Source organism: Hippichthys cyanospilos, chromosome 18, assembly GCF_059441005.1.
Source record: "Hippichthys cyanospilos isolate Australia breed blue-spotted pipefish chromosome 18, RoL_Hcya_1.0, whole genome shotgun sequence".
NCBI lineage: Eukaryota > Metazoa > Chordata > Actinopteri > Syngnathiformes > Syngnathidae > Hippichthys > Hippichthys cyanospilos.
In genome coordinates this window covers 7,535,276-7,557,742 of record NC_142386.1, presented here as the reverse complement: position 1 = coordinate 7,557,742, position 22,467 = coordinate 7,535,276, and the positions used below count along the sequence as shown (strand labels likewise).

The 22,467-nt window shown below is 40.6% G+C and overlaps 2 protein-coding genes across 6 annotated transcripts; both read left to right on the top strand.

Moving 5' to 3' along the window:
- The first annotated feature begins 156 nt into the window (after positions 1-156).
- LOC148408793 (glycine receptor subunit alpha-2-like) lies at positions 157-11,933 on the top strand. 4 transcript variants are annotated; one of them, XM_088440550.1, is made up of 10 exons: positions 157-416; positions 1,845-1,972; positions 3,470-3,537; positions 4,360-4,583; positions 6,132-6,214; positions 6,295-6,432; positions 6,538-6,752; positions 8,968-9,126; positions 9,595-9,678; positions 10,569-11,933. In XM_088440550.1, exons 1-10 carry the CDS (start codon positions 358-360, stop codon positions 10,833-10,835), a joined length of 1,425 nt encoding a protein of 474 aa, XP_088296676.1. In that variant the 5' UTR covers positions 157-357; the 3' UTR covers positions 10,836-11,933. The 4 variants fall into 4 exon arrangements, with proteins under 4 accessions (XP_088296676.1, XP_088296677.1, XP_088296675.1 ...); XM_088440551.1 differs by having other exon boundaries at positions 1,842-1,972; positions 9,598-9,678; XM_088440549.1 differs by having other exon boundaries at positions 1,842-1,972.
- A 1,243-nt stretch (positions 11,934-13,176) lies between these two features.
- Positions 13,177-22,152, top strand: nufip2 (nuclear FMR1 interacting protein 2). Of its 2 annotated transcripts, none has more exons than XM_088440543.1 (4): positions 13,177-13,363; positions 14,856-16,406; positions 16,598-16,630; positions 17,871-22,152. In XM_088440543.1, exons 1-4 carry the CDS (start codon positions 13,213-13,215, stop codon positions 17,921-17,923), a joined length of 1,788 nt encoding a protein of 595 aa, XP_088296669.1. In that variant the 5' UTR covers positions 13,177-13,212; the 3' UTR covers positions 17,924-22,152. The 2 variants fall into 2 exon arrangements, with proteins under 2 accessions (XP_088296669.1, XP_088296670.1); XM_088440544.1 differs by lacking the exon at positions 13,177-13,363 and adding an exon at positions 14,486-14,778.
- The last annotated feature ends 315 nt before the right edge of the window (positions 22,153-22,467 follow it).

Sequence of the window (22,467 nt, the reverse complement as noted above, 5' to 3'; positions counted from 1 at the left end):
TAAACAAACTGACAGGAAACAGCAAATAGGTTTGTTTTTTTTCCTCAACTGAAATGCTTCCTGCCCCTTTAAATATTCTTGCAGCGGCCGCTTGAACATGCATGGCCATGAAAAAGCAAGAACGCTTGAAGTCATCCCCACAAACACACAAGCAGTGGGGGGGAAAGTTCCCAGGGATTCTGAATTATACAGCAGCAGCATCCTGTAGTTCACACCTGCTGAGGGAAAGGCAAGGAGGAGCTTCCCAGTTCAGACGACAGCCAGAGCTGCATCAGCAACAACAAGTTCCCAGCATCTACATTTTCCCCTTTGCACTTCTATTTTCCTTCTCGAGTTGGACTCTGTTTTGTTCGGAAGATGCAACTGCACAGCTTGTGTTTGCTGTGGGCGCCATATGTCTTTTTTCTGCAAGGCAGGTAATGTAATCATTTCCATTGCAAATGCACAAGTAAGATAGAAATTGTATTCTTCCGTTTCTGTTCATTCTTGCATAACTAAGTCGTTGGTACGTGACTTTCTCAGTACTGGCTAATGACTGAATGGCTTTAGAGTATGTTTGTGGTTGCTTGTGGGCAGAAATACAAAACCGTCTTTTTGTGTTGAGAGAACGCAATGGTGGTGGCTTACAGTTAAAGTTAAGTGAAAATAGTAGGTTATGATTTACACAAAGAACAGTATTTTAGCAAGTGTTGTGCATGTTTTTTTTCTCCCAGTATGGTTGTTCCTTCAGGCTAGAATATTAAAACATTGCCCTCATAGATATTTAAATAACACGAACAAACATCGTCTTGTTTAAAATGTTTTTTGTTTAAACCGTCGATGGGAGTATGCGACAATATAGAAAATATTAGATAATGTGTTTGAAGGGGAAATCATGTAAAAAAAATATATTTATGTACCACGCACACCCACTAGTGTAAATACGATGTGCAAATTAATTTTGCGTTGCTGCCTTTAAAATCTGCTCAATCCTCACAAGGGCCACCAGATATTTGACATGACAGGGCATTAAATGTACGTTAGCACCCTCTACTGGTAAAAGTTCATACAATAACGTCAACTGTGGTAAACTAGATGGATATACTGTACAGTAACGGAATACGTACTGTATTATTCTTAATAGACATAGTAGAAGTATTTTGGCTAACGCTGAATCTTGAAATTTGAAATATCATACATTCAAAATGTTTACTGAAAAAAACGAATAAATAGGGCAATTGATACAAAATCACAAAGATGCTATATATGTTTTTTTTTTAATGAATTATCCTAGCGATTATTCTCTCAATCGGATAAAGCTATTTTTTTGCAAAAAAATGATGTTCCCTGATTACTGTTTGTCTACAATGTGTTAGTGTTTATTCTGTATTTTTACTGATTATAAAATAAACAGCTAAACAATTAAATCGTATCAAACGAGAGGAATTGACGTTGTTCCCACCAACCTTTTTGAACGTGATTTGGTTACGATTCAATCATTCTTTTCAAAATAAAAGCAGTATCATTGAATAATTACCGTTGAGAGGCTGAAATCAGAGGACGTGAACCATTTTAAGTAAAAAAAAAATCTAAATTGTTACTGGATTATTCAAAATATTGCCCATTAATTTGATATTTGATTAGTTTTCAATTAAACGATTAATTACAGCAGCTCTAATTTAAAGAGCAAGTGGTAGGACTTTTTGCATTTTTTTTCCCTTCCTATGCCATTTGAACATGTAAACTGTATTGAACTGTGAAATCGATCGATGATCCTTTCCTTTCATTTAATTTTCGTTCTTGTTTAAATATAAATCATAGAAAATAACCCTTATGCTGAGTGGACGCTGTCAATTGCCCAGCAGGTCAGTCCAGTGTAAAGACATGAAGTTACCCGGCGGTGCATCCAGACCGCCGTCACCATCTGACTTTCTGGACAAGCTGATGGGTCGCACATCTGGCTACGACGCTCGCATCCGACCCAACTTCAAAGGTAAGCGCGGATGCGCTGGGCGGAGCCTCCCTGTTGTGACAGGTGCGAGGAAGCTTTGCCGCTCAATTTGTCCAACAATGTGGGCGTTGAGCTGGCACAAATCCCTGACAGATGGGTCAAGGGGGACCAGAGATGTTTCCCGCACAAGCCTTATGTGTTTTTTTCCCACTGCTTCGCTCTTGACCCACAGCCTTGGGTTGTGATATTTTTACACTTCCTTCACATCCTTTTCAGTTGAAATGTGCAGCAGTGCCCATGTCGTTACCCCACAGGCCCATTTAAGTCCAATCCTTATCTGTAGCTCTAAATGAAGCCAGAAGATTCTCTCTGACACACTTTGCCCCACACAAGTCTCCAGGGTTGAATTTCATATATATTTCATATCATATTTGATACCGCTCTCCACTCCGTCGTCAGTACATGCTGAGAAAAATCCCAGCTGATTATCTAAAAATACACTAATGTAACTAAGGTAGAATCAATAAATTATTGCACCCTGGGAAATGAGGCGCCTCAATGTTTCATGTTTAGTGGTCAACATATGGAGTACAGATTTGTCCAAACTAGGGGCTGGGTGCCATTTGTAGCCCGCCATCCACATTATTGTGTCTTGTGGCAAAGAAGCCCAAAATATGTTGACAAGGTCCACAATACGATTTAAAAATGTAATGAAAGGGTTTGGTCGTAGACACTGTTAAAAGTCGTGATGAGTACGTGAGGCCTCGTGAACCACTTGTGATATTTTCTTTTACCCCTCTAGATGATGCTGTTGATTTAAAAATTAAAGGTAGTGCAAATGAAATGCTTTACATTTCCACAGCATTCTAGAATCTAGAGGATTAAAAAAAAAAAAAAAACTGTGTGTGTGGTTCATGAGTTTATGGCTTCATTTACACATCGCTATTTTAAAATGTGGGGAAAAAAATCCTAATTCACATAATCTCTTTTACCAGAAAGCCTCGGTGTAGCAGGTTTAAAAAAAAACTTACTTACGTATATGGACAGCGTTTATTTGGGGTGTACTGTACTCGAATAATTCCAGAATGGAACTTTTCATTCAACGCATTGTAATTGTTTAGCCTGTGTACAGTCGTCGTAATGCGCAGTTAGAACAACCAATCAGCAAAGCGTAAATGTGACGTCAAAAATAGCGACGCGTAGAAGCGAAGACGTAAACAATAGCGATGGAAGTAAATTCAACTTGGCTTGTCGAAGTGAAACGGTCGTGAATGACATTTGTCGTTGTTGCGGTATTAAATAGATGATTCGTGGTGTCACCGTGTTTGGTTGTTTAACACCGAGTTTAACGCTAAAAGAAACTAACCAGAGCGTCTCCCGCGCGCTATTTTGAATGTTATGAAGCGCACGGACTTTGTTTCGGCGCTTAAAAGTGACGTAGGTGCCAACTAACATCTTACAGCAAAGATGGGATGTCTTAGGAAAATGCATTTTCCAGGTCAGGCAAACCCTTGTGACCATGTTGCATAATCTTTTTAGGACCTCCTGTGAACGTCACCTGTAACATCTTCATCAACAGCTTCGGCTCCATCACTGAAACCACTATGGTGAGTTTTCTTCATGTTTATTGTGATTTCGTTTATTACAGTAGAGAAATGGGACTGAATCTTTAATTTGTTACGTTTTCAATAATTCATTGCATTTTACAACAAAGGGGAATTTATGTTTATTTTCAACCAGTACAAATAAACTATTAAACATCATAAATAAACGTTTCAATTTTTAGTACGCACGAGCACGTCTATATTTAAAACAATCAAAATCGTCTTGGAATATATTTGAATCTTCTCCTTGGCTCATCATTGTTGAAAATACAGTATTTGTGAGCATAACTTCTGTAAAGTTGCATTGTTATTAACCATCAGTTAAAAGACCTCAAATTTACTGAAATTAATTCACGAATATTCTTTGACTCAAAACACCATCAATAAAATGCTAAAAATGTCGAATGGGAATTCCTCATCAAGGTTTAAAAGGACTCCAAAAAGAACTCTCCCTTATTTATGAGGTCTGAACACTTTCTGAGGGGTTTTATTTATTCACATTCAGAGATAGTGAGACTCATGTATTTTCTAAAATACTTAAAAGGCAGCCTCATTAAATATTTATCGTCATAATTGAAAGTGGAGTTTGCTGTCGTTTTAGATGATAAGCGCGCAAGATTGTGTCAGTATTTTTTTTCAGTCTTTAATTTTTTCTTGCCCCTCTACACACTCACCTGATCAGAGATACCAGATTGACTAGTTTCTACATGAATACTTAAATCACAGACTTGAAATTCTATATGTGAATACTATATGGTAGTGCATGAAAGATCTACACATAAACCTGATTAAAAAAAATAAATCTGCATATGTAATTGATTGCAGGACTACCGGCTCAACGTATTTCTGCGGCAGCAGTGGAACGACCCTCGACTAGCTTACAAAGAGTACCCGGATGACTCACTGGACCTGGACCCGTCCATGTTGGACTCCATTTGGAAACCCGACTTATTTTTTGCTAACGAAAAAGGAGCAAACTTCCATGATGTCACCACTGACAACACACTGCTCAGAATATTCCAGAATGGAAATGTCCTCTACAGTATCAGGTCATGCACATTACACTCTTTTTCTAACTAGATAAAAAATTACATTTCTTATTCCAGAATATTTCTTATTTGTAAGTCAAATGTGTTTTTGTTACATAGGAATACATTAATGACTTTTAGGCGAGTTGTGAAAGTTCTTATAATTGCTCACGGCAAACTATGTGCTGGTTGGGACTCGCAAAGATGTCTAAAGGGAAAGCATTGAGGGAAGACACTAGGGAGCTGAAAATTCACCCAGATGGTGAGCAATTCATGAAGTTTAAATACATTAATTCTTGTCATATGCTTCCATTTTACTAGTCGTTGAATGCGTGTCATGCTTGACACGTTTATGCTTAGTTTACGTTGCACTTTGTGTTTTATGATTTCTGTGCCTTTAGGTTGTGTGTCGTGACATCCAGCTCGGTCCTTTGCACAATTTCCTCTCATTGCTTGCTTAATCATGACTTGTATAAAAAAATGAAGATTCACTTTTGCTTTTTGCGTTTGAAAGATGTAGAAGGAGCTTAGAAACAGGTTATTGATTCATCTGTAGTAAATAATGACACCACAACAATAAAAAGTTAAATTAATCATCCGGTATTGGCCATTATTTTTGACCAATATTTGAATGGCTGTACTCAATTAATCAATCAGCTCCTATAAAATATTTCCACCCATACTAATGAATATGTGCACTCCTCCAACAGCTGGTCATAATATCCTGCCTCGCATTTTTTTTCCACTCCAGTTCAGCTGAGTTGTAATTGGCGTCCAGCTCATACTGCGAACATGTTCATGGTATACTATAACTGGAGGCTGAATAAATTCAAGTCGCTAAAGTGACACCAAAGCAGCGTGGCGTAATAATCAGGAAATACAGTATAAGTAGATAATAAGTTTTAAGCCTTGATTTCATTTCCATAAACATTTATGATATGCCAAATATAGCTTCAAAATCTAGTGGCGTTATCACGTGGGGAAATAATGGGGCTATATCCACAAGAACCCTAACAATGAATTTTTTAGACTGATGTCAGTACAATTTCCAATTAATCGACCGGTTTAATGAAAAAAAAATGTGTATTTGATAAAATAATATTTCCTCCCAATGCATTTTAATGGGCATCAATTATACAAAGATTTTCACTGGCTTCATACATTTTCCTCGTGAATAGCAAGGGCCACTAAATCAAAAAAGTTTCTTTTCACAAAAAAAAAAAAAAAAACACCTGAAAATATTTCCCTGGCATTGAATGAGTTACCATGCACATGGCCACATATTGTAAAGTAAGACTATTTGTTGGCCGCTCGTTTCCAGGTAGCATTCGTAAAACTCATTTAGAACAAAACCAAAATGAAGAACTACTAAAGGTCACTGACGCCCATCAGGCAGTTTAAAATGAATCGGGGAACATTAACTTTGCAGTTGAATTACTCTTCTGTATCGAATATAAAATAGAAAAAAACAACATCATGGGCCACTGCCCCTAATGTTGAATTGCTCAGAACCCCCCGCCCCCAAAATACGGGCTGATGCTAATGCAATGTGCCATCCATGTCCCCCAGGCTGACATTAACCCTGTCGTGCCCAATGGATCTAAAGAACTTCCCCATGGACAGCCAGACGTGTATCATGCAGCTGGAGAGCTGTGAGTGCCTCTCGGTTGGAAAGTCAGACGACGGCAATTTATACCCGGGTTCTGCAAACGTGCTTCTCTGGCTCTTCTAGTCGGCTACACCATGAACGATCTGATCTTTGAATGGCTGGACGTGGGCGCGGTGCAGGTGGCCGATGACCTGGTGCTCCCGCAGTTTGTGCTAAAAGAGGAGCAGGGCCTCGGCTATTGCACCAAGCATTACAATACAGGTAAGCCGCGGGTAGGGCGACCCCTGTCCAGCGTCCTCAAGGGCCTCGGTGACTCTACTTCTAATGAGCCTTTTAGCGTGTACCTGTATCTCCTTCTGTGGTTAGGTAAATTCACCTGCATTGAGGTCAAATTCTACCTGGAGCGCCAGATGGGCTACTATTTGATCCAGATGTACATACCCAGCCTGCTCACTGTTATCCTCTCCTGGGTGTCCTTCTGGATCAACATGGATGCGGCTCCAGCCAGGGTGGGCCTGGGCATCACCACCGTGCTCACCATGACCACGCAGAGCTCCGGCTCCAGGGCGTCCCTGCCCAAGGTTGGATTCTTTGTTTTGTCACGCGTTGCCCAAAGGAAGTACGTTTGTGTGCTCAAGTACATGTCTCTGGCAAAGTAAACATCTGCAGCTATTTGAAGATACACAATGGATTATTTTAGGCCGATGTCAATCGCGAGTTACAATGAGTTGTAGTCTATTAACTCTTGGTGTATGGTAGATGGAGGAAGGAACCAGCCACTGATGCTCGTTCAATCGCTTTATTAAACGACGGTGGCAAAATTAAAAACGGTAATCAAAAACACATTTTTAGCTCACCTTACCACCACAAAACATCCACAATGGCTCATGCTATAGCCATAAAATTCCCAGCCAATTGTTTGTGGTCATGTGGTTACTGAAGCAAAAAAAAAAAAAGAATATATATATATATATATATATATATATATATATATATATATATATATATATATATATATATATATATATATATATATATACAGTATATATATACAGATGTGTGTGTGTCTGTGTGTGTACATATATACATAAACATACATAGGTACATAAACACACAGAGGTGTACATAAACACACACACAAATATATATACATATATATATTCTATTTTATACGACAATAAACTAGTAAAAGTATGGCAATGAGCTAGCTAATGAGTGAGTAGCTACCAAGTGGACCGCTTGTAGTTTTTAAATATTAAAGACCGTTACCGTTCCTAACGTGACTATAACGCAGTCAAGTCAGGAGATGCTGTTCTGTGGCACTGCATACGGAGACAAAAATGACGCTCCTGTATGAGGAAGGTCGTCCGTGGTTTTCGAGCTTTGCAACTTGCGGTCGCATTTTGCGGAAGCCAAATGTCAGAATACGCTGTTCAAGTGAGAAATCAACATTGTGGCCGCCGCCCACTCGCCTGCCGTCATCTGGACTCTTTGGATTAATGAGGTGTGTCACCGTGTCACGATAAAGCATCGTGGTTTCCTCGGGCTGAATGATGGAACATGTGTATTTACTTAGCAAAGCTCCTCCCTGAGTGAAATGCCTGCGAGGCGTCAGTGGTAGCCATGCTACGAGCTGCTTGAATTCCTCTCGAGCTTGACGGCGCATGGGGGCCGAGCCCACAATTCCTTGCGCCACCAATGTGGAGAGCAAACACACCTTAATTATTCATTTCAGGCTCTGGGTTGATGAAAGGGCACTTCAAATTAAAGAAATGAAGAAAATGTAAAATGCTTTCTCAATAACAATACAGCAACTTATTACTGAATCTTTTAAATAATAATGTTCAGACGAAGAAGATCCCTATCAAAAAACGTTTCACAAAGGATTAAAACATACAATTACATTGTTTTTTTTTTGTTAATTTAAGTAACTGGTGAGAAAGAACACGATTGCCATTTGGCATCAATTCTAATTTTCTTGTATGAAGCTTTCTTAAAACTCATTTTATTTTATTTAAACATACATATTTTTTTCTTTAAAATAAAACTAAATAACTTGTTCACGTCGTTCATTCAATGCAGTCTTGTTTTTTGCCCACTTAAAAATCAATATGCTGCATACCCTTTTAAGGTGGCCTTTTATTTAATAATCTATCATATTAATGACCTTATTTTATTCCATTCCATCATAATTATTGCCTTATCGTTTATATTTTTTTTTAATTGGCTGATGCAGTCACATGATTCTACTGCCTTTTGATCAGGTTTCACCCACTCAATCAGCAAAAGCTTGATTTCAAGTTTATTTATCTATTAATCAACCCAAAGTGCTCTGGTTAACACATAGAGTGCCAATGACGTGAAAAGACGGAAACACTATCCGGGGAGGCGGTTTGTTTGTTTATTTTCTAATATAAATGGGAATATAAATAGGAAATCACCTAAGAAAAGGCTGGAGCAGCTCTGGTTTGCTCTTTAACTGCCAATGACGGCTATAGACGTCAAAGAGCCATTTTTTGGTGAATTAAATCATTATTCCACTTTTCACTATACGTCACTGTGGTAAATCAAAGAGTAAAAATGCATTCGTTTCAGCCAATAACAAACTTAATGTGTGAATTAGCAGAACATTTAAATCATTCACTGCCAATGACGGCTATAGACGTTAAAGAGCCATTTTACTGGGCTGCCAGTGAATGAGTTAAGGTGAAAAGAATTTTTAAAAATACAAGACAGCGAGAATATTACGAAGCAACGGGATTCAGTGCGATATTTGAGCCATTTCTGTTTTTGCAGGTGTCCTACGTTAAAGCCATCGATATCTGGATGGCGGTGTGTCTCCTGTTTGTGTTCGCCGCACTCTTGGAGTACGCAGCCGTTAATTTTGTTTCCCGCCAGCACAAGGAGTTCTTCAGACTGAGGAAGAAGCTCCGAGAGCAAGAGCGGCAACGGACTGTGAGTGCAAGCCACCCACTCGGGCTACCGCCCCTGGGGCAGCTGTCACCCGCGATTGCCTCTGCGCGGGCTACGCATCTCAGCCGCATGTTGCGTCGCCCGCGGCGCTGACCTGTAATTAATTGAAGCCGTCACTCCTTTCCGCTCTCGGAGCGCACTCCTAACGTCTTACCTTGACTCTCACGAGGAAACGGGAGGGGACGAAATGTGCCGCCGTGCCCTTTTTGAATTGAAAACATTCCTTGAAAGAATCCGCACCGCGAGATCCAATGCAAGATTCATAACACTGTTCATTATTTATATCCCGATCCTCAAAGCATTTACACGGAACAATTGCATTTATTTGTCAAGCTAACGCTCGGATGACTTTTCCCTCCCGCCGTAATCGACAGATGGCAACTTTTAATGAACGCAAATAGACAGTTGGATGATTCCTTGTACACTGTGTGCCGCTCTCTCTTCCTTTAGCAGGGAAGTAGCGAGAGCAAGACCAAAGGCGGCAACGATGCGGCTCATGGGAGTGGCGGGCAGCAGTGCAGTGCCTGCGCTCGGGTACGTGCCGCCTGCTTAGCTTTCAAGGAGAGGTCAACCAAAAAGTTTTCTTTTCAATAAATTCCAGTTCCGTCGGATAAGCGAGTGCTGACTTTATTTTTAATAATCTACTAAGGTTCAACAGAGCGGGTACAAATACTCATTCTTTGTTTAAATGTCTTTAACTTCAGTCAAAACCTCCCTCCGATAGAAACCCTAACCACAGTGCGCCCCGCGATAAACATGAGTTTGACACCCCTCCGTTATATTCTTGGAAAATGCAGCAGCCCTCGTGCTTTTTGGGAAGTTCGCAGTTTTCTTTCTTTTGCTTCTTATGCTAATTTTGTCTTTAATGAAAGCCCACTAACTGCTAAATCAGTAAATGTTTTCAAGAAGACAAATTACATCAGCCAGTCAGCCACTAGGTGGTGCACCATCAAAAAAATTAAGATGAGCGTCAAGACAGTCTTTGGATAGATTTAGGCACTGCAACATTGCCAAAGTACAGCTCCACTTTGGAAATAATTGAATGCTTTATTTTTTGCACTTTTTTTTCTCATTTGGGGGGGGAAGAGTCTTTCTTGCTTTCCCTTTTTGCAATCCAGCTTGTGTCTGCAAGAAAGATCTGTGTAAAAAAACATTGGCACAAACATGATTCCAGCGGAGGTTTTAGGTGAATATATTTAATCTATTTTTAAAGTTGACTTACCCAGCTTGGTCGACATTTTTCCTTCTCTAGACCTAATGTGTTTTATACAGAATGTGAGAATGAATAGTTGCAAAATCCACCCTGAGAGCGACAAGTATGGAACATGTTATTGAAGAGAAAACGTTGGTTAACTTCCCTTTTAAAACAGCAAAATGCAAAGATAACACAGCACGCCCTTCTCAGTCTGTCCTTTTTCTTTCAGGAGGAGGAGCTTGCGCGTCAAGGTTTACTCTTCCATACTTTCGGCCTTGGACTCACCAGTTCTTCGGAAATGGACGCAACTCCAGTGTTTGCTGACTTACCCCCTGGCCTAGGCTACTATGACATAAGACGACGCTTTGTAGACCGAGCCAAAAAAATTGACACCATCTCTCGCGCTGTGTTCCCGATGAGTTTCCTTATGTTTAATGTCCTCTACTGGCTCACCTACAAGGTCCTACGGCATGAAGACGTCCAATTTAAACTGTGAGCCGACAATTTTAGGGAAACTGGACAGTGTCGCTCAAGCAAGCATCAGCTGAACTGAGGAACATGTGTCGTGACTGCATGTCAGCTGCTGTTAAGGATACTCCATAATTAATTGTATTGGGTGTAAGATTTAGCGACAACTAGTGGTGAACAAAAAACATTCATTTTAACAAAACACTGTAAATGTCATTAATTTGCAAAAAGATGTGTTCCTTTCCTTCAACGTACATTTTTTACATAAAAGTTGATCTCCTAATCGGAAGTTATATTATACAGATAACGGTAGGCTGATATATTCGCCGCCATCTTTTTGCTTCGTATAGAACCGCGTACTACTACGCGAACGTTATGAAGAAGTAGGTCTGTGAAATCAAATTGGTGCATTCTTTTAGTTTACCACTAGGTGTCGCAAAATATACAAGTCGTCCCTAAAATATATTGTCAATATTTATACTTTTGAGTACGGTACTTCCACAGAAATGCACTTTTGATTTTCACCCGTATGGCACACATCAGTTAGCGTCCTGAGTATTTAAAAGAACTTTTGGATTGCTACAAGCTTGAAATACCGAATTCTCAGGTTGTACACATCACATCACGACAACCACTCTGCAGTATTGAAGCACTATGTGATGAGTTACAGACTCTGCTCTTGTCATACATACAATTCTAAGTATTCTTTCAAATTGCAAAGTTGTATACGTTTTATTCATGATCATTTGTAATTGTGGGAGCTTTTTTTAAAACTTAACAGCACTCAGGAATATTGAAGCGCAGTCAACTGAAAATCTTTACAATCTTTATGCACCCTTGCTCGTCTTCTCACTGAATTTGGAGTAATATTTTCTTAATGGAATTGAGTTATGGAGCAGAATTCTGAGCTTTCGTTCTTCTCAGGGGGAGGCAATTTTGCCACTTGTTGTCAACTGAAAATTACATCACGATTGCTCAGGTAATGATCAATCACGGCTCATTTTGCGAACGTCACATGACCACACACCGTATTCCTCCGCAATTGGATCTGATTACACAGGGCATTGTTTTCAAAATGTTTTAATATGTTTCAACGTCTCAATAAATGCCATTGTGTCAAAACCTACGGGCATATCAAAGATTTGTGAGTGGTGTTTCATCAATACCAAAACAAAAGGTAAACAATATAATTGTTATGCAGTGATATATTACGCGCTCATTTATTTGACTAATACGTTTTACGAGAAATTGTTCATATTTCTTCTTTAAGGGTTTTTTTTGGGGGGGGGGGCATCCATTCAAGTGTTCATTTTTGGCTACTCAAGTTAATTGAAAAATGTTGCACAAAAATCTCAGTTACTGTAATGTACATAGTAATTTCATCGGTTTGGGTTAAAAGCATTAAAAAAAAAAAGCGAACCATAAATTACTGTGCTACATGTCAATTAGGTACCTCTCGGTATTTAATTTACTTAGTACTTACTAAAGGAATTGTATGGAGCACGATTCCTTATTTTTGTCAGATTATTCCTAAATTACAGTTGTATTACCTTGAGTTTACTATATGGCTATTCTGGAGCTCCTTAAATTGCATTATTCAGTGCTATCAGCTAATCGAATTTATTTGTTCCTCCAGGAACGAGCATAGATGAGAGCAAAGTAAAACTATTTTCCCAGTTAACGAAATACTGTGCAAATTTGACAGTTAAAAAAAAAACAAACAAAAAAAACATTTTATTTGTGTGCCTAACAATTGGTTCTGATAGTTCTGATTTACTTTATCCCAATTACCATTTATTTGAACTACAAAGATGGCGTTTGATATAAACTTATAACGGGTCTGACCACCATACAAGGGTTAAATTCATTGCAGATTTTTATTAAATTTGTTAGATCAGAAATACTTTACGAATTTTCCCATTCATCTGTTTATTTAAGTGGAGTGTGTTAGTGTGTGAGCCACTTTAGGTTATCAGCAAAAAACGAGCATAGACTTTGTTTTTCAAGCAATGGAAAAAAGATGGCTGTTCCACTTTACCGGGACCCTCGACTAAACGTGTTGGAGACGTGGCATCGCCTCCGGTGATCTGAGTTCAAACGACAACCCCACCCGCCACTTGTAAATAATCCCACCTCTGCCTTCGATGGCTTTCAAATACCGAACATGCCTTCGAACCTGTGATAATGTCTGCTTTATAACTTCGCATTAACACCCAGCGTGGGCTCCTGTAAGGGCGTCAAACCATTTTTAGACGTTTACTGCTGACGTTTGTAGTCTTCAAATAGCTTCCGTTTAGCTCTGGCAGTGATTGGACTGGTCTGCCCCCCTCGACCCCCTCCCCTTTTTTTTCACCGGCGAGCTAGCGTAAAGCGCCCGTTGAGCAAATCGCACATTCTCCACATCAATGGAGGCGCAGCCCAAAGATCGGGCACGGGACAGTCGAAATCAACACCGCGGGGACGACTCGAGCCCTCCTCGGTGGACCGCTAGCTTAAAAAATGATCAGAGCCACTTCCACCAGCGCCAGCATCAGGAAACGAACGCGAAGAAAACAGGTTGGGACATTGGTAAAAGTTAGCTAACACTCGCTAGCCTTAGTCAGCTAATGTCAACTATTAGCCACTATCGGGCTCGTGCTAAGCAGCTTTCAAGGCAATGGGATTTAAGCGTTAATCTACGCGTCTTGTTTTGGGGTGCAATATGAAATTGACACACACGAAGGGTGGTTTATTTGTTGAAAAAGCAAACAAGCAAAACAAATAAAAAAAATAAAACTCGGCCACTCTCATTTGATTTGTAGCCGAATGGCTAGCTGACATTGCGTGACAGTTGTGGCTGGCGGTGGTTTGACATGTCGGGAATTGACCTTGTACGCCGGTCCCCTCACCCACTTTCACCCCCTTGACTACACGGAAAGCCTTTTGGGATCGCCTCGAGCTGTTAACCTTTATGCACACACTAATACGAGTGTCAGCCGTGGCCCTGTAATGGAGTCGAGCTCGTTTGAGCACGCTTGTGCTGTCGTCCGGTTAAGGGAAACGGAGCCGGCTCCAGTGGAATGTTCGGAGCTGCCATTTCCTGTCGGCCATGTTAGAGCGCAACTGATGGGCTAATTTCGCTTGTTAGCCGCTCAGTTCACTTTATACAGACTACAACGACACGCTTTCACCGTGTCGTATACGTGAATACATTTTATCCTTTTAGGGTTTCGTTATTGAGGCTGCCACGCGACGAGACGTTTGTTTAGCTTCTTATTAGCCGTGCTAGCTAGCTAGCGCTATCCAGCTTTGATAGGCCTGTTGCATTTCCAGGCGCCGAGAAACACGCGAAAACTCCGTGACAATGAGATCAAAGTACGCGTTTGAAGGTCTTCAATACGCCTCACACGTCACCGTTTTTATGTTGTCGAGCTCGCTTTGCATCAACTTGGCTTTGAAAGTTGAAAGCTCTGAGCTGACACTGCAAACCCAGTTTACCCTTTTATAAGTCTTGTCTCGACCAGAATTTGGGTTTGTTTTGAATTAATCAACACCAGTAAAGCAACCCCTTTTTCTTTTTAACTCAACCCACATTGAAGAATCCGGTTAGCAGATGTATCTGGCTGAATATCACATGTCTGTAATGCAACACACGCACAGCGCATCCTAAGATGTGTCAAATGTATTTTTGGGTGAAGGTTCATGTTTAAACCAGCAGTGGCATGTTGGCTTTCTGTTGTTAAGTTAAATCCATGATGACAGCAGCAGTGTGTGTGATCTTTGACCTCTGCTGCGGGCCGAAGAGAAGGTTGACTTTTGAAGGAACAAATCCCTAAAGTGCACTTTACAGCTTTGTTATTTAACATTTTCGATGAAAACACGATTCTTTAGAGTGAAATGAAATCCATGTTGATGACTTTTGTTGTTGCACTCCGTTTTAGTTTAAAGATAAGGATAAGCGAGGTAAACTCAACGCGATGGTGAAATCCAGGGTCTGTTGTTTCGTATCATTAACAAATACTTAAAAATAAAAGTGTGCTTTTTATGACCAGGATTTTTTTTCTTCCAGGCAACAAAAAAGTAAGCGGTGGCGAAGAGGACGTGGAAAAGAGTTCGCCTTTGTTTTCCGCCGTTGGCATGCCGCATCCTCCCAACAGCAATGGAAACCGACACGCCAGCAACTTAAATGTGAAGCAGAAATTGACGCAACGGCTGTATTCAGCGGCTCCTAAAACGGGCAGCAAAGGACCAGACCACAAAAAGACTATGGACCTTAAAAATAATAAGGCTGTCGACTTGAACTATCACGAGGATAAGAAAGACTCTGCGTTTCTGCAAAATGGTGTCACTCACAGCAGCGTGATTATAAACGGCTATTCGTGCAAGGACAATGATGGCAGCGGATCAGAAGGCGGATATACCACGCCGAAGAAACGCAAGGCCAGATGTAACAACATGAAGAACAGTGACAACGCAACGAGAGAGAACGACACGGAGCAGGGGAACGCTACGCAGGAACCCGCCGCTACTTGTAACGCCGAGGCGACCGACGGGGGAGGGACTTCGCGACTTGATTGCTTGAAAGCCACGCACAAAGAAGAGACCCTGTCGGCGCCGAGGCGGACCGCTTTCTCCGAGGGGGAACCTCAGAGGAAGAACTCCGACGGGAAAGCGGGCGGTAAAAAGACTGAGGAGCGGCACAAAGCCAAGGTTTGCTCATCTTCAAAAGAGGACTCGTGGACTTTGTTCAAGCCCCCGCCGGCGTTTCCCGTGGACAATAGCAGCGCTAAAATAGTCCCCAAGATCAGTTATGCAAGTAAAGTCAAAGAGAACCTCAACAAAGTAGCTCAAGGTGGAGCAGAAGCACAAGCTCCGCCCGCGAGACTATCGCAGGTCCCCATGTCTGCTATGAAAACCATCTCATCAGCTAGCTTTACTAACGGCCCCGTTTCTGCCAGTGGAAACGGCTGCCCGTCAGTGGGTACCTTCTTTGCTCCTGCTGCTCCAGAAAGTGGCGACAATGTAGCATCTCCTATGGATAGTAATTGTAGCTTGACAAACAGCTCCGTGGAGGGAGAGGCGTATGAACTGAGTAAGTGCTCCCTCTTAATTTACCCTTTAAATATGCAACCCGCGCTCCCCAGTGCCCGCCACCTCAACCCGCCGACGGCTCAGACAAATCAGAAAGCCTTGGGAGAAATCTTTCAGAATAAATGGGGGCTTTCCTTCATTAATGAGCCCAACTTGGGGCCGGACGGGGGAAGCGGGCCGGCGGAGGACAACCCGTCCGCGGGCCGGCGTCAGGCCAAAGTTGGCCGGCCAGGCTCCGAGGAAGGCCCTTTCTTCTTGGAGCCTGGCACTTTGGTGCAAGATGCAGAGAAAAGGACTTTAATTCTGTCGCCCGCCTGTTCTCCACTTTGTGGCCCAGATAAGGAAGACAATGGTGAAAAGATGAGCGTAGATTTTCTCTGGAAGGACAATGGTGCTAAGCCTGGACAGAGCCACACAAACCCAGTCTGTTTTGGCAAGTCTAAAGAACAGGCCTTGTCTCAAGATGTCTGCAGAAGGCGTAGCTGGGGGTCCTTTGACGTCAAAGCTGCTGTCACTTATCACACTAAAGGTAAACCATCTGGATTTCAGCCTCCAATGATTTGTGCCCTCGTAAAATACGGCTCCGTGCTCAAATTGGCCGTGTCTAATCTCAACAACCGCTTGTCGGCTTTCAAGAGATTTTTATGCCTAATTGAACCAATAGGCTTGACGTTAAATATGCTTCTTAACTTTCACTAACGTTTTTCTTTTCCTCTACAGAAATGGAATACGTTTTCAGCTTGCAAAAACAATGTAAGTTACCTTTTTGAGTTTTTATCCAATTTTATTTCATGATGGAAAGAAACGGGTAGCGTTAGACTAACTTGAAAATGACTAGGATAGAGGCCTACTGGGTGTTTCATGGGTACAAATGTGTCTGTCTCTGATTCATGGCAGAGCAAATAAAAATAAATAGAGAACTGCCAAAAATGGGATATGTTCAGTTTCGAATCAAGCTTCTTCCAAATATGAGCACAAATCCAATAGTTATGAGCTAAGCCTGAATGCACAGATCTGGTACCTTGTTAATGTGACATAGATTCACACCTGTTAAAACAATAAAAAAAAAAAAAAAAACAAGTTTAACCCTTACCATTAAAAAAAAAAAAAAAAAAAAAGAATCAAGCCAATTTTGAGCAGTCTTAACTTTTTTTTCCAAAAAGCATTGAGATTGTAATAATAAATTAATGATAAACTAATAAATTAAAATAAATAAGTCAATAATAATTAAAAACAAATGGCTCGAAGTGCAACACAGCTAACTTACTTGCTGAGTGCAAGCCAATGAAAAAAAATAAGCCTACTCACAACCAACCTCATTATTGACTTTTTAAGCAAATTTTAATCAATCAGCAGTCAAAATGTCATTTTCGGTCATTTCAAATTGGCAAAAAATTGGAATACGGTCCAATTTTTCAAAATAGGCCCCAATTGACAGCTAGCATTGTAAAGATTAGGAATCAGGTGTGAAACTCAAAACCATTTCACACTGGTAAATATATTAGGGTGAGAAAAGAAGAGACTTTTGTCATGCCAACATATGGGGAAACTATGCCCCCTGGTGGTAAGATGGGTAAAACATGCTTGATTTGACTTGTGATCCAAAAAAGTGCTCAACTTTTTAAATGTTAATATCGCAGTGGATCAGCTTAATTCATCGTGGCAGCCAATATCGTGATGGCCATTTTAAACTCGATTAATTGTGCAAACGCCAGGACGCCGGAGCGTTGTGTATCAGCAGCCCATCACTACCTTACTACTAAAAGTGCATCAACACTTCTCATAGCAAATGAATACTACATATACATCAAGTAGAAGAGAAGGTTTGACGAGTTGAAATTGACTTCCAGGCAAATATTTGAAACGTAAGACATTCCATTCTAAGTTGGCCTGTCAAACGGGCGGCCATTAAAGGGGTCAAGTCATATACAGGAAGAAATACTGATGGAATAGTTTGGTTCACAAAAAAGATGTTTGTTTTTTTTCTCGTCAGATCCAAATCGAGTTTTGATTTATGACGCGACCAAGGACGGACCTGATCAGTGAGGTAGACGCACGCAGTGCTGGCCTCCGTCTCTTCAGGGTGCTGCGCCCCCTCCCCCTCCTTGGAAATCGTCCATTTGCGCCGGAGCGGAGAAAGCGGACAACCGTGAGAACACTCGCCGCGACCACTTCTATGAGGGCGCCGGACTAATACGCGGACCTTAAAGGAGAAGGGTCGGCGCCTCGACAATGCAACGGGCGGGCGGCCGCACGCCCGTGCGGCGTCCGCAAAGAGATATGGCGATTAGCAAACTGAATCTCCTAAAGCCTTTATCGCGGTGGCCGTTTGTCAAACTGCAGAAACGCCACTGACTCTTTGGAAGGAGTTGTCCGCAAACCTCCGCGGCTTGAACGCGCCGCCAACGAGTGGAGAAGACTTTTTTCAAACCCATGCCTTCAACTGGCTCCTTCAAGTCAAAACTGGATACGGAAGAAAGGCCGAAGAATCTTCGTCGGAAAAATCTGCAGGGCAACTCCCCCCCCCCCCCCCCCCCCCCCCCCCTTTCCTACCCCGTTAGTGTTTGTGAGCGTCACCTTGACTCCCATGACGCCGTCGGCGCTTCACCAAAATGCCAAGTTTTCACCTCGTCTTCAAGTCGGGTTCAGTTGAAGCGTTTGGGATCGTTGCTCCCTTGACGCAATCCGTTCGTTGATTTTGTTTGCATGGACGGCGGGCCGATTAGCACAAGTTGACCTTCTCGTTGAACTCATTCAATCAAAAAGGCGTATCCTTGCATTGATTTTATTTTATTTTTTTCCAGACGTTCAATCCCAGCTCCTTAAAATTGTTGAGGTCAAAATGAACCAATCGAGCGCTTTTGCTGCTAGTCATCGACGACTTGAGCCACTTGGTCGGCTGAAGTCATAAAGTCTTGACTTGGCCATTAGCGGCTTAAGTCATCGATTATTTTCGCTACTTGGCTTTTGACTAACTTATCGATTACTTTATTGTTTGATTAATTTAGTAGCAAACAAATGAGGCAAACAAACACTTGGAGATGGAATGTTTAGGCTCCCCTAAAAAAAAAAAAAAAAAAACGTCTTTACGAATTGAATGAGTTAACCCCCAAAGCCCCCCCCCCCCCTGCATGTTTACCGGTGGAATTAATCAACTCAGCCACCTCCCATCTTTTTATCAAAAGAGCGCTCGTCGGTCACGTTTTAACCATTAGCTAAACGGGTGGACACGGGAGTCGTCCGGAGCGTCACACGCTGTAGTTGAAGTCTAGGAAGACCAAATTTGTCCGCCGTCAACGCCGCTCTCATGGCCCCTCCCCCGAATCAGTATTGATACATGGAAGACAACTAAGGAGCTTTGAGGTTTCTAAAAGCTAGGATTTGCTTAACGTGGATTGTTAGCACTTTATGTAAACTAATTACTTTGTTGTTGTTAGTGGTTAGAGCTCTATTGAGACAACTCCTCCTGAAACGAATGGCTGTAGGCTGTTACTTCTCAGAACAAACCCAACTATGAAATGGAACTCAGGTAGCATTAAAAAAAAGCCATGACTGTATGTTATAACCCCACCCCCACCCCCCAAAAAAATGCCTAGAATTTGGAAATGTTGAATTGGATAATATTTCAAATATTACAAAATAATAAAGTATCATCTAACTTGCTGGGCTGATGTTGAGAAAACAAAGTGACAGTGTGTACAATCTTGGTGCCATCTAGTGGTGAACTAAGAGAATGCAATGACACACTCCCCCCTAGAGTAAACTTTGCAAGCCTAACCACCACTACACTACGTTTGCATGCAAAATTATTTTCCCTGGGGGGTATCTATAGCGGCTAAACATGTTAGCGTGACTTTTATTATTTCAAAATACTAGATTTAAGATTATATGAAAATATGTTGCTAAATCTTACACACTGTTTCTTGAAGCACATTTGCAACTTTTTTTTTTTTAATTTTCCCTACAAGCCTGCAATGTGTTAGCATGCATTAGCTTGTTGACTATTCTTGATCACCATTCCAATCTGGCACCCTGTTTTTTAATGACATGAAGCTTCATGACTCATTCTAATTTTTATCCGCTCCTCTAGATGGCACTGTTGGGTTAAAGATGCAATGGAAACGTTTTACTTTTCCATTGCACTAGCCTTCATTTTAAAAGCAATAGCTCCATCTAGAGGAGTTACAGAAAAAAATTGGGTGGGTTAACTTGGCTTCGTTTTCCTATCTATAAAAATCCCTTTTTTTCTTTTTCTCTTTTTTTGCCAAGACAACTTGACGTTTTAACTTTTTTTAATTTTTTGTCTTGGCTTCAGAATGCTTCCCTGTGATTGTGTGAGCGTGTGACAAAAAGTATGCCATAAAAAGAAAAAAAAAAGATTCTGTGAGGTAATGCCAGTTTTTGTTTTTTTAAACCTGTTTTGGGGCGGGGGGGGGGGGGGTCTTTTACGGTGATCACTATACAAGGTGACACTTATCAGGTTATCTTGGGGCATATTTAGGCTTCTGTGTGTCAAAACAGGGTGATGAAAAAAAAGTTGTTTTGCAATGATTCCCTTTTATTTTGTCAAAAATGTTTCGGAGGGAAACGATGGGAACTTGAGTTACTCGTCGGCCTTTGTCCAAGCACTTAAAAAAAAAAAGCAAAAAGCTGGATCCTTATATGGGATATCCATTGAGAGTGTGTGTACAGCCTGGAAACCAAAAATAGTGTGTGTGCATGTGTGTGACGTAGCGGTGGGTAAATGAAGCCTCATGAAGCACTTGTGATCATTTTTTTTCCTCTTTCGATGGTGCTTTTGGGTTTAGAAGAATGGCTAGTGGAAATGCTTTAAATTTCTACTTTGTCTTAAAAGCAAGAGTGCCATCTAGAGGGGTACAAAAAAGTGGTTCATGAGGCTTCATTTACCCATCACTCGTGCAATGCCAACCCTGATAATGTAGACGAGTGATGGGTAAATGAAGCCTCATGAAGCACTTGTGATTTTTTTTTTAAACTCCTGTGGATGGCACTTTAAAGACAAAGTAGAAATTTAACACATCTAAAGGAGTAAAAAAGTGCTTCATGAGGCTTCGTTCAGCCTCCACGTCTCCGAATGTGCAGCCGCCTCAAAGATGCAAACGCAGGCTTCCACATCACCGCAGACAACTTTAGCCTCTTAATTGTTAGCGCCTATGTTATGATATGCAAGTTCCTCTTATTTCATCAAAGTGTACGCCCTGTTGAATGTTCAGGTGCCTGAGGGGGAAAAAATCTTTTACAGCAATTTTGATTGTTTCAAATCTGCTTCCAGCTTCTATCTGTGCCATTTTATTAGCTATGGGAAAAATGAAGCCTCATGAAGCACTCTGGGATATTTTTCCTTTTATGTTTTTGTGGTTTAAAAATAGAGGCTGGTGCAATGGAAACACATTATTATAACTTGTAAAAAAAAAAAAAAAAAAAATCCAAGTGTTTCATGAGGCTTCATTTACCAATCACTTTTTTTCTGCTTCGCTCCTGACTTTTTTTTTTGCTATGCTTAATTTCTTGTGAACGACACGGGCGCAGCTGAAAGCCATTAGTATTTGACACGTTTTGTAAAAGGAAAAGCATTATGACGGGCGCCTTTGGGTTGTGTGCGAGGGAACGCCGTAATCAGTCGATTGGCTGTCGCGCGTTTTGGGTTTGTCAAGTTTGTGTCTGAAGTAGCACATGGTTAATTTTAACAAATTAATATAAAAAAAAAATGAACTAACTTATCCATAGATGCACAAATAGGATAAGATTTAAAAGGAATATATGAAAGATTAAAAAAAATGCATTTCACATTTAGTTGCTTATTAAAGTCTGACGTGAACAGTAGCAGCAATGTTAATATTTAAAGTCTCACAAAATCGTGTGTTGCTTTAAATATTTGGGATTGATGGAAATCCCTCGTTTCATGTGGATTTTTTTTCTGTGTGTGTGTTTTAAATTTGACCACAATTTACAGTGCTTTTTAGGAGTGACATGAACACCGCATTGTCCTTCTTCATTTCCTCCATTTTGTTTTCTGTTGCTTCCCGACGCCATGCCCTCCTAAAAAAAAAAAAAAAAACACATGCAGAAGAACGTTTCTCAAATGTCTTACCTGTTGACATTTAGGACTTTTAAGTGTCATCACATTTTATTTTGCATTGGACAGAATGGTTGCCATTTAAAGCATGAAAATTCCAAATGTTATAGAAATTAAAAAAAAAAAAAAACTTTCAATGTCACAATTTTAGTTCCCATTAAAATGTTAAATCAATTAATTATGTGTCTTGATCTTTTGTCTACGATATATATCTGCGATATATAAATATTATGGAGGATATCTTGTGAATATGAATATATTCTCAAATATTGTTGGGTACGCATTTATCGTGTTTTGCCTTCTGTAATTTGCCATATATTGAAACTTCTAAAAAAGCTATCTGTACAAAGTTTTTTTTTCTTTAATAACCATGTTTAGCGATGCATTTTGAAAAAAGACCGTGGATAGTTTTAGTAATTGTTTTAGTTAATAGTTTTTGGTAATTTCCAGCTGATGATTAAAACGTCAAATTTCAAAATGCAACGATTTTGAC

Bases quoted from the DNA above. Each gene is read 5' to 3' on its own strand.
- LOC148408793 (XM_088440549.1), top strand. From the start codon at position 358: ATGCAACTGCACAGCTTGTGTTTGCTGTGGGCGCCATATGTCTTTTTT. The intron at 417-1,841 runs GTAATGTAATCA...TCAATTGCCCAG, and splicing joins GTCTTTTTTCTGCAAGGCAG to CAGGTCAGTCCAGTGTAAAG. The intron at 6,215-6,294 runs GTGAGTGCCTCT...TGGCTCTTCTAG, and splicing joins TATCATGCAGCTGGAGAGCT to TCGGCTACACCATGAACGAT.
- nufip2 (XM_088440543.1), top strand. From the start codon at position 13,213: ATGGAGGCGCAGCCCAAAGATCGGGCACGGGACAGTCGAAATCAACAC. The intron at 16,407-16,597 runs GTAAACCATCTG...TTTCCTCTACAG, and splicing joins TGTCACTTATCACACTAAAG to AAATGGAATACGTTTTCAGC. The intron at 16,631-17,870 runs GTAAGTTACCTT...TTTTCTCGTCAG, and splicing joins TTTCAGCTTGCAAAAACAAT to ATCCAAATCGAGTTTTGATT.